At 27.7% G+C, this 12,820-nt stretch overlaps 1 protein-coding gene across 1 annotated transcript; it reads left to right on the top strand.

Moving 5' to 3' along the window:
* The first annotated feature begins 11,124 nt into the window (after nt 1-11,124).
* On the top strand, nt 11,125-11,583 carry LOC113855597. Its single transcript, XM_027487228.1, has one exon. The coding sequence runs from the start codon at nt 11,125-11,127 to the stop codon at nt 11,581-11,583; it is 459 nt and encodes a 152-aa protein (XP_027343029.1).
* The last annotated feature ends 1,237 nt before the right edge of the window (nt 11,584-12,820 follow it).

The following is a 12,820-nucleotide window of genomic DNA, read 5'->3' as shown; positions in this document are numbered from 1 at the left end:
TATATTGAACTCATAGTCATGCTTTTGAGATTAAAAATAACTTATAATTTAAATATTAGATATCTTTTATGTTATTCTAACGTGACAGAGGTCATAAATTTTATGATAGAAAATAGAAATTGTTTCAACTATCTACAAGTATGTTAATCTCATTCGTAATATAAAAAAAATGAATGAGAAAAGACTAACAAATCAACATTAGATACGTAAAAGTAATATATGTGCAAATTTTTTTAGCTAAACTGGAGTCTTCATATTGTGATTTTAAAGATTGAGTCTCACTTTCTACAGACTTGAGATTATTTTCTTCAAGTTGATATTATGAGAGTCTCATGTTTGATATTGTAATTTTTTTTTATTTTCTCTTTTCTTCTAAAAAATTAAAATTAAAATATTTTTATGAACTTTCTCAAATAAAAATACTATGAAGATTTTGTTTTCTTGCTTGTCATGCCAAATAATTTTTCTTAAATACAAATTGATTTTTTGGCACAAACTGTAAAAATAAAATCTTTAAAAACTTTCTCAAATAGAAGTAATTTAGCATTTAGTTTTTTTTTATTACCATGTTCAATGATTTTTTATGTCAAATATTTAGTTTTTAATTTAATATCAATTTAAATTTTAAAATTTTCATAATTTATCTTGCAATATAAAATTCTCTTTATTCAATTATATTTAATATTTTTAATATATTAATTTTATTTAATATAATAAAATATTTATCGATGTTTATATACAATTTGAGTACAAATTTATATACAAATTCGTTTTTAAGAATTACCTCAAATGGAGTACTTTGACCTTCTCACTATGATCAAATAGCTTTTTTTATATTAAGCATTTATTTTATAATTCAATACTATTTTTAATTTTTTATAATTTTTAATTTAAATTCTATCTTAAAATATAATATAATTATTATTATTACTAATTATGTTATTTACTATTTTTAATTCATAAATATATTAATTTTTAAAAATTTTATAATGTAATTTACTTAATTATTTAAAAATTTATCTTAACACGAAAAAAATTAATTTTATACTATAGATAAATCTATTCAAGGCCTTAAATTTTTCTAATATTTGTAATCTGTTGTCCTTTGTCACTCATATGTAGTATATACTTAGCAAGACCCATCCACATACACACATATGTGAGTATATATTTAGGAAGAACTTGTTCACACCCATGGACATACACATGCATCCAGTTTTTTCTTAATGAAAATTCTCTCTTTAAAAAAAACAAAAAACAAAAAACAAAAAAACCTTATGAATTTATAGCCCAACTCAGTTGACTAAAGAGTTTTTTTTTAAAAAAAAATTGAAAGAATAGGGAAAATAGAACATTTTTATTTTAAAATTAATAAATTTATATGATATTTATTATATATATAAAGTATTGATACATTATAATAATATTATTTTATATTTAAAATTAAAAAATAATTTTTTAGAATAGATCCCACGATGGTTTAGGGCTGCTTTTGAGATATGATAAACTATCTCATCACTTTTTAATTATTTATTAACATGTGTTTTATTTTAAAAGAAAACGATGTACATTACAATTTTAAAAAATAAAATAAAATAATTCGTACATGGCATGTCTTACATGTTTGGCTTGGGTAAGAGCTGAAACATGAAGACATGTCACATGTCATGCAGTTGATGGTTTTAAAAAATGGCAATAAGTGTTGTTACATGCTAAAATCTTATCAAGAGAATGGTTAAATTTATTAGTTTTTTTTAATACCAAACACAAATTAATTAGCATAGATTTATTTTAATTTAATTTATAATATCAAATTTAAGATTATTTATCTATGATCTAAAAAATACATTAATTTTTTGAAATAAATAAATAAACTATTAATTATCAATCCCACCTTATGTTTTGTGGTAGATGTTTTTCTAAAAAAAATTATAGTTTATTTAAAAATAATAATTATAATAATAATTTGTCATTATATAAAATTAGATAACTAGAAATTAATTTTTTAATTTTTAAATATACTTTAAATTGATAAAAAAATATATATAATTTTCTATTCAAAAAGCTATATTTAACAGATATGTGTATTTTTAACGAGTGATGTTTATAAATTGGTAAAAATTAATTTTTAAGGTAAAAAGACATTCAAATCTATTTACATTCTTTATTTATATTAATAAATAATATTTGATATTTACTTAAATTTATCCAATTAATTAAGTTTAGTCATATTTATAAGAAAGTCATTCAACATGTTGATTATTTAATTAAATTAAGTCATAAAAGTTTTTTATTTTTAATTATTTTGATGTTGTATATTATTTATTTATTTATTTGTCTTTATATCATAGATGTTTAGACTTGTAGTATAAATTTCCAACTTTATTTTTATTCTAGACTTTTAAATTTTATTGAATAGTAAAAAGAAATTAATAAAAAAATTTAAATATTTAAATTTAATTATAAATAAATAAAGTTTAATAATATCATAATAATTTCAATCCACTAGACTTAATTAAAGGAGGTTAGTACGATTGGCAAGAAGCTCAGTATCACTTAAGTAAAGTTTTGAGTTGAATTTTTTTATACAAAAAAATTTTAATAATAAATTCACCCAACACATTTGATGTGATACTTGCTTTAATTACTAATCCCAATAAAAGCATAATCCTGAATCTTCTATTGTCAGCTTTTCTAAAGCTCCATGAATCACCTTTCACATACATACGATACTTTTTCTCGTCACACTTTTTCCTCCATTTTTAAGCCTTAGTTTTCAAGGTCCAGTGCAGCTATATTTTTTTTACATCCTCTTTTTATTTGCATTATTTTCAATTTAAATTTTAGAAGAAACTTATAAATTATATTAAAAATTTATAAATTATTTTTAAAATTTTAGCTTTTAAATATAATTTATAATAAATTTCTGAAAAAAATCTAGAATTAAAATTCCAAAAAATAGAAAGGGTGCGGAAAATAATTCCCTACATAATATCTTATTATTAAATGGGCTAAGTCCATGTTGACAAAAAAAAAAAAAAAGACTACGTCTGTGTGGAAAAAAAAATAAACCTTTTTCAATGTCATTTTTGGGGTCAACCTTGGTAGGGATGCTACTAGGCTTAAAAATAATAATAAAGATGATTTGTTAGTAATTTATCTGATCACTTTGAATAATGATAAATATTAGTTTAATTTAAGAATTTTATTAACCTTAGTCTTTAGGAATAAGGATAAGCTGATAATAATAATAAAATTTTATTAGAAAAGAAAATATTTATTATATTTTTATAACTTCAATATAATAACTGTATATTTTTTTTATAAAAATTTTCTATTTCTAATTACTTAAATTCAGCCTTAAAGGTTGAAGTTAACAAAATCTTTTAATTTAATATAAAAGTATCAAATTTTCTTTTTAAAATTTATAAATAAGAAAAAAATTAAATCATAAAATTTCTTGCATTTTCTATGAATTGTATACATAAATTACTTACCAGTATAAAAAGTGATAATTTTAAATAAAAATTTCAACAAGTACAGTTTGAATAATATATTATAATATTCATTAAAATACTTATAATTTAAAAAAATTATTCATACTCATTTCTATATTTCTATCATAACTTAAATTCTTTTTCATGTATTTGCTATATATATATATATATATATATATATATATATATATATATATATTTAAATCTTCAGACCTTGTTTTTATTATAGTTATTAACTAAAATACAATCTCTTTTAACATTTTTTTACAAAATAATAAATAAATTGTTATAAAATAAAATATTCATAAAAAATATATTAAATAAAATTATTTATATAATGTCAAACAATTGTAAATTAAAATATAATTTATATATAAAATTATAATAAAATTATTCAATTGAAGCTTTTTAACTTTATTTTATATTTATTGTTTTAATTAGATCTGCATGTATGTAGCACCGATAATAGGTACCGCATGTATCGCAGATACCTTTGTAGATTATTTTTATTTTTAAATTTTAAAAATTATATTTAATTACACTTTTAACTCATGTCTATAGCTTTTATATAATTTTAGTCTCTCAATTTTTAACGGTATAAATTTTATCCTTCAAACTTTTTAAATACAAAAATTGAATCTTTCAAATGTTTTACTATTTAACTATCGACAAATTTACTACCAGAAACACATGTAGTACAGAAGGCAATTATACATAGATACAATCCGTCTATATTACAGATGAATTGTGACATCCCTACTTTATTAATTATTAATTTCATACTTGATGTGAGTTGATAATACATGTTGCTTGAAATTAGGAGAATTTTGGATATGTGAGTTGCAAGATTTTTTGCTATAATGAGAATAGTCTCGCTGTAGCAAGAAATCAGCATCAAAATCAGGTATTCTGATCCTCTCTCGCTGTAGCAAGGATCTTCTCACTGTAGCGAGGATGCTCTCGCTGTAACGAGGAGCTCTATAAATTGTATAAATGAATTGTATAATCTGTGTGTAGTTATTTATCGATGAGGATATTACAGACAATTTCCGTCTATAAATTCGTATGTAATTTCAAAAACCGTCTATAATATTATAAAATCTATTTAAAATTTGTCTATATATGCAGGTTTTTTAGTAGTGATTGTTGTATAACATGATATATAAATATATATATATATATATATATATATATAATAAATTATAGATGTAAAAGATCAAATTTTAATCTAAATTAGGAGTAAAAAAATATCTATTTTTTTTTAATGTAAGTGGTAGTGAGGTGAAGCGGAAGCTTATAAAGGTTGAAGTTAAATAAAGACTAGTTTGTATAAACTTCTAAATAAGTATTTGTAAGGGAAGAAAATTAATATAAAAAAATAAATAATTTTTTATAACAAAAATAATTTATATTTTTCAAATTTTAGAAAACTATATGATATGTTATTTAAAAAATAAAGAAATATAAGTTATTTATTTTACTACTTAAATTTTTATTTTTATAAATGCTTATTGAAAAAATTATTTAAATTGGGACTAAATAAAGTAAGTTAATTTTAATGCTTCGTTTGCAATCCAATTTTAGAAGAAAGTGGACAAGAAGGGAAGGTTTTAAGCAAGGTCATTCCTTATTTAAGAATTTTTAAAAATAATAAAAATAAATTTGAAAATTTATAAGTATCTCTTAAAACTCACTTTTTTGTTTTTTTTGTTTTTAATTTTCCTTTGTGGGATTTTTTTTTTTCTGAACAAGAAAGGACTTTAATCTTTCTTTTACTTTCTTTTTTATTTCCTCTTTTATTTTACAATTTTTTCATTAAACTCTCAAACAAAACTTAAGAAATTTAAGAGTGAGAATAAAAATTATATTATAAAAATGATTAAATGAGAAGATTATATTGCAAAAACTATTATATAATTAGACCTATCTATAACATTAATTCATAATAATCATCTTAATGATTCAATACATAACAAATTTTACCTTTTTTATTTAAATAATATAAATTAAAATATAAATTTTTTATTTATTATAATTTTTAAACTAATTTTTTGTCAGGGTAAATGTGGCTATGTGGCATATGTTTGCAAATATAGTTGGTGAAAGTCTTAAATTTTTAATTTTTTAAATTAAATTTTGCTACCAAAAGCGTGAAATAAACAGGATGCTTCTATATGTTACCATTTTTGTAATTTTACCATATGTTTGACAAAATTAAAAGGAAGTTTTGTAATGAACAGAGGTAAACTTTCTTACAATGACACGAGACATTATATGGGTGAGTTTCGCCATGAAAGTAACACAACGTGTGGAGAGTAGACATGTGGCACAAGTTTGGGGAGTGTATAAATAATTTGGCGAAACTTGCATACCTTACCCAATTTTATCCCTTGGACATTTTCATGTAGGTACATACTTTTGTCCAATAACTAGTTTCATGTAGGTACATGCTTTTGAAAGTGTTATCAGGTTAATTTTATTTAATTTGTTGCTAATTTGATTTAAAAGTATGAAACTAGTTATTGTTAATTTATTTTAAATTAAATAATAGGATTAATGAGTGAATAATTATTATTTTTTATTTAATTTGTTCAATTACCAAGAAGAACTTGATTCAATTGTTTAAACAGAGAGGGTATGTAATGAACTAAAAATCACGGAGAATTTGAATCCAAGAGTAATTTAAAAGATGCAAAGAGGTTTTTGACAGAAATTGGATGAGAAAAACCTAGGGCATAAGGTTTCAACCATTACACTTTTTTATGTTTTCTTTAGTTTAATCCCAATGTTAATTTCTTTAGTGTTTACTAACCACCTATACTTAATCTATTAACACCAAATGATCATACAATGTTAATATTTTTTTTCCTAAACGATTACCTCAATGATCATGCATGGCAAAAGATAGAGAAAGCATGAAGAACCTAAGAGTTTGTTAATTAAATAACGATTGGAAGAGAATGATTAAGTTTGATTCGCCTAACCTTCTTTCCCCATTCTATTCTATAGTTCCAATAACTATATGTAGTATAATTGCCTATGATGCAATTAACTATGAGATGCTAAGGATAATTAGTTCTTAACATGAATAATTTGATTTAATAGGACAAAAACCAAACACACAAAGAAAATAACATTATTATTAAACATAAAAATCACATAGAAAGTGTGATAGGATCCACCATAGTCCTAGCTTTGGATTTAACTACTCATAATGAAATAAATAACAAAAAAAATAATCAACCAATTCATAAAACACAAAGGAGAATTCAAACAAGAGAAACCCAAAAGGAAAAAATAATAAAAAGAGTTCTCGTTTTCAAGGGGTGCTCAATCACTCACTCAGACTCTGAAGAGGTTCATTGTCTTCGCCAATAATCTTCAATAACTCTCAATGGTAAAGTGAGTTATAACTAAAAGGAAGAAGATGATGAGTAGAAAAAGGTGTGGAATGAAGTGGAAAAGTTAGAAGTCAGCGTAAGGCTTCTTTATATAGGATGTGTCCTAAGTTCCTGGTTAGTTAAGTTCTTATCTTTGTGAATCGATTTTATCCACAAGCAGAATTTGGATCCAAACTTTCACAGGGTTTAAATTTTGAATTTAAACTTTTGAACAAAAATCTATCTAACACGGCCGTGCACCCTCATCCAACATTAAAATCATATTTTACTAACTTTTGCTAACCTTTGGTGCAATTATTCCATCACTCATCAAATATAACACCCTTTTTTTTATTTATTTGTCATCTAATAAGTTATTTGATATTAAGTATAGTTGAAAGGTTTTTTAATTTGAATTAACTAGCATTTGATAAAGTTCTAGTGCAGGGAGTCTCACTTAAGCGAGACTAAGCACCTAGAATCACGTAATTTTAGGACAATCTCGCTCAAGCGAGAATAGGATATACTTGGCCCAACTCACTTAAGCGAGACTAAGCATCCAGAATCACATGATTTTAGGACAATCTCGCTCAAGCGAGAATAGGATATACTTGGCCCAACTCACTTAAGTGAAACTAAGCACCCAGAATCACATGATTTCAAGACAATCTCGCTCAAGCGAGAATAGGATATACTTGGCCCAATTGTCCTCTCGCCCAGGTGAGACGTGATCTTGCTCAAGCGAGAAAAGATCTTGTTCAGGTGAGATGAGTCGCTCAGACAATGACTCACAGGAAAATTAGCCAACTCTCTGGACACCTTGCTCAAGCGAGAATGACCCTTGCCAAAGTAGAAATATCAAAAATTGCATATAATAACTACTGTCTGGTATTATCACCCAGGCGAGATATGTCTTGCTTAAGCGAGAGGTGCGGGGTTGATGGGTATTTAAGAGATTTCCAATATGAAAATTTCATTTCACTCCAAGTCTTACGTTCTCTCTTCATATTCTCTGAACTTTCACTCCATTTTCTCAAATAAAACCTTTTCAAACTTTGATCATTCCTCAAATCTGAACTTGGACGTCAAATCTAAACGACTCCAAGTAAGTTTCTCTGAGTTTGATTTTAGATTGTCCGTTCCTTTCTCTTTGTTTTCTATTTTTTAAAGATATCTCATGATATCTAGGAAAACTTTTGTTATTGATTGATGAATCCATATTTTGACTCATATTTTAGTATAATTCTAACCCATTTGATAAGGAAAACATGTAAGAAACAACGGAAAAACTAGAAAAATATAATAATTGAATGTTTTCTTTTATTATGTAGTTATCTTAACATTTGTGAAATTTATACTTGTTTTTATAGGAATAATCTGAGTAAGGTTCATGGAAATGGAAGATCAAGAGAAATGAAGAGGAAGAATAGCAGTTCTGGACTCTAAAACACAAGAACAATGGAATGCAGGCTGGGCATAATCACTATTGTCAATGAAAGTGATCACTCCAGAGCTCAAGGAAGAAGTAAAGTTTGGGCGTAACCACTTTTACCAACAAAAGTGAGTGTTCCATAGAAGGCAAAATTTCAGAGTATTCTGCGTAACCACTTTTATCATTGAAAGTGGATGTTCCAGAGAGTTCTCAACTTGACAAGTTGTGCGTGACCACTTTTACCCATAAAAGTGATTCTGCACAACGTCTCGACCTTCTGCGTTGCAACTCTTAGCAGTGAAAGTGATAGTTTCAGTTTCCAGAAATCACATGAGCTTCTGCGTGGCCACTCTTATCAGCAAGAGTGACAATGCACAGAATTGGAATTTTTATAAATACATGTTTTAAGCTCAAAACTCAGGGTCTTTTGTTCATTTTTCATTTTTTTGGTTAGAATCTCGTTGGGAGAGAGAGAGAGAGAGAGAGAGAGGATTGAGGTTGAACCTCGAAGCTTCAAGAAAAGGCATTGGATTGGAGCTTGTGGCTATGGCTTTTCTGAGTTTTTTCTCTTCTTCTCCTTCTTTCTTTTTCTCTGTCATAATGTCTGTTTAATTCTTTGTAGTTAGGAGTTTATAGACCTCGAATTGATGTATTGATTTGATTCTTACTTCTGAAATTTGAGTTTTTGGATTAATTAAGTTGTCAATTCTGCACTTTACGTAATCTTTGAATGAGAATTCATTTGATTAATCAAAGAGGAACATTTGCCAATGGGAATTGGATTTGATTCTCTGATCTGAATTAACAACTAGAATTAGGGGTTTCTTAGGGATAAATACACTTATTTCTGCAATCCTACGGTTCTAAGTTTTAATACAACATGAAATTGAACTTCACCTAAGGGATTATAGGGGTTTAGTGGATTGTTAGGGTCAATGAGTTAAGTGATTAACCTTTGACTAGTTATATGTGAAACTGATTGTCAATTAACCAATTGCTTGAATATTCAGAAGTATAATTGAATCAATAGTGACATTCTTGAGAAGTAAATCCCTAACTATTCATTCATTCATATCTCATCTCGACACAACTTTCATTCTCTGTTTTACTGCAAGTTTAATTCTTTGTATTGTTCTAGTTTATTGCTTGTACATATTACTACTCTTCCAAATTCGTATGACTCAAATAGTTATTATTCTGTGAATTGATAATTGATTTTCTAATTCCCTGTGGAATGATACTCTGATATTAAAATTACTCATTACTTGCTGTAATTTCTAGTGCACTTGCTAGTGTTTGAAAATTGTAACAACAAGTTTTTGGCGCCATTGTCGGGGAATTTGAGTTTCAATATCATTAGTAACAAAAAATTACTAGATTGAGTTTTTATTTTCTTAATTTTTCTCTGCAGTTAGTATTATATTCAAGTAATTTGTTTTGGTCTTAAAAGATAAGTGTAGGATACAGTAGACAATTTCTGCATGATTCTGTAATTCTGCATAATTTTACAGTTGTTAGACTGGACCTTGATATGATTTTGCTGATATTTTTCTGAATAATCTTTGTTAGTGTATATCTTAATATTGAATTTTAGTTTAACTTGTTAATTTTGATTTGTATATGCGAGGGAAAAACAAAAATAAAGCCACTTTAGTATTTGATCAACACATAGACCAAACTCTAAGGAGGTTAAGAAGTGAAGCAAGATTTAAGCAAATTCAAAGAGAGGAACACAAAAGTTCTACAACATCACCTCAACCCAGTCAAATTCCAAGACAAATAAATATAGGAGAACAACCAAGACTGAGAATACTAAGGGACTATGTAGTTCCTAATTTACAAGGATTCAGTTCTTCTGAATCCATGTTTGCTCAAAATCAACTTCAAAATCAACAATTTTCTGAACATTTTGCTGCCTTAACTCAACAAATAAGTAACATGCAGACTGGTGTAGTTTAAAATTCACAACTGAGTTGTGATTTATGTGGTGGCAACCATGTGAATGGAGCTTGTGATCCCACAGTTATAGAACAACCTGATCAAGTCAACTATATAGGCAATTATCAAAGGCCATAAAAACCATATCCACCTGGTTTCTAGCTAAATAACAATAGAGGACAGCAGTTTTCTAAGTGGAATCCATAGAATTCTACTGCAAGCAAAAATACAGCTACTGCATCGTTCCAAAGTGCAGCTCCTCAAGTCCAGCAACAATATTTTCAAGGAAGTTTTTCTGCACAATTTCAGAAAAACTAAGGGTATTTAAATTCAAGACCCTTGAGTGAGAAAGTGAATGGAATTGAAAAGACATTACTGCAATTTATGAAGGTGCAGAAACTAATTTCAAAAATCAAGAAAGTTCTATACAGAAGTTAGAAACACAAATCGGGCAGTTGGTTGAGCAACTTGCAAATAGAGATGAAGGAAGGTTCCCTAGTAGCACAATAGTGAATCCAAAGGAACAATGCCAAGCTATAACCACTAGAAGTGGAGCAGTAGTTTCCAGCCCAAGAAAGAAAGATGAAGTCACCAATTTGAAGGAAGAGAGTAAGCTGAAACAAGAAGATTTTGAAAGTGGAAAATATACTATGTTAAAGAGAGGAGATGATGAAGAAAACTGCAGAAATAAGCAAGTAAAAAAGGGCAAGAAGCAAAGATTTGAGTAGGCCTGCAAACCTATTAATGAATAGCAGTACAAGAGATTACCTTTTCCAAAAAGAGTACAAGATCCTAGCAAGAAAAGTAGTTTGAAAGGTTCATTGATATGTTCAAGAAGCTCCAAATTAATATACCATTTGCAGAGGCATTAAAACAAATGTCTTCTTATGCAAAGTTTATGAAAGAGCTCTTGTCTAAAAAGAGGAAGCTGGATATGGAAAAATTGGTACCACTCACTGAAGAGTGCAGTGCCATTTTGCAAAGAAAACTGCCTCAAAAATTGAAGGATCTAGGGTCATTTAGCATACCCTGCTTTATTGGAAACTGCACAATAGGAAAAACTCTTTGTGATTTGGGGGCAAGCATAAATTTAATGCCTTTAGCCATTATGAAGAAGCTGGGAATTGAAGAGGTAAAGCCAACAGGGATAACACTTCAACTAGCAGACAAATCTTATACATATCCCTATGGAGTAGTGGAAGACCTCTTAGTCAAGGTAGACAAGTTTATATTCCTTGCAGACTTTGTTATACTTGATATGGAGGTAGATGTGGATATCCCTCTCATATTAGGAAGGCCATTTTTAGCCACAGGGAGAGCCTTAATAGATGTGTAGAAAGGAGAATTGATGCTGAGAGTACAAGAGGAGAAAGTCATTTTTAATGTATTTGAGGCCATCAAACATCTAAGTGATGATATGAGCTGCATGAAGATTGATGTAATAGATGCTGTGATACCACATTCCTTGGAGAAAAATGATAAAAGTGCAGTCTTGGAAAGCACATTAGCTGCAGCAAAATGTAGTATTCATGAAGAGCAAGATAAGGAAGTGAAAGACTGTATTTTGCAATTAGATTCCCTTTCCTGTATGAACAATGAAATAAACCAACTCAATGAAGAACTACATCAAGAAGAAGAAAAGAAAGATGAGTCAAAGGTGGAACTTAAGCAATTACCCTCTCATTTGAGGTATGTGTTTCTTGAAGAGGGCCATAACAAACCTATAATAATAAACAACAATCTGCAGAAAGACCAAGAAGAAAAGCTCTTGAGAGTATTAAGAGAGCACAAATCTACACTAGGATAGTAGATTTCAGATCTGAAAGGTATAGATCCCTTTTTCTGCATGCATAGAATTTTATTTGAGGAGAATTGCAAGCCTGTTGTCCAACCTCAAAGAAAACTTAATCCAACTATGAAGGAGGTAGTGAGGCAAGAGGTGATGAAACTACTAGATGTAGGACTTATTTATCCAATTTCAGATAGTTCATGGGTGAGTTCGGTTCATATGGTGCCTAACAAAGGAGGTATAATTGTTGTTCCAAATGAAAAAAAATGAATTAATACCTACTAGGACAATAATCGGATGGCGAATGTGCATAGATTATAGGAAGTTGAATGATGCATCAAGAAAAGATCATTTTCCTCTTCCATTTGCTGACCAAATGCTGGAGAGATTGGCTAGGTTTGACTATTATTGTTTCGTAGAGGGATATTCTGGTTACAACCAGATTGCAATTGACCCAAGAGACCAAGAAAAGACAACATTCACTTGTCTATTTAGAGTTTTTTCATATAGAAGAATATCATTTGCGCTGTGCAATGCTCCAGCTACATTCCAAAGGTGTATGTTGTCCATTTTTCTGATATGATTGAAAGAATTATAGAAGTTTTTACGGATGATTTTTCTGTATTTGGTAATTCTTTTGATCAGTGTCTAGCTAATCTATCTCTTGTTTTGCAGCGTTGTCAAGACTCAAATCTTGTGCTCAATTGGGAAAAGTACCATTTTATGGTACAAGAAGAGATAGTTTTAGGACATAAAATTTTAGCAAAGGGAATGAAAGTGGATC

This window comes from Abrus precatorius, unplaced genomic scaffold (genome assembly GCF_003935025.1).
Source record: "Abrus precatorius isolate BTA unplaced genomic scaffold, Abrus_2018 Scaffold11, whole genome shotgun sequence".
NCBI classification, from domain to species: Eukaryota; Viridiplantae; Streptophyta; class Magnoliopsida; order Fabales; family Fabaceae; genus Abrus; species Abrus precatorius.
The sequence above is the reverse complement of the archived record's forward strand: the minus strand, read 5'-3'. Positions and strand labels throughout refer to the sequence as shown.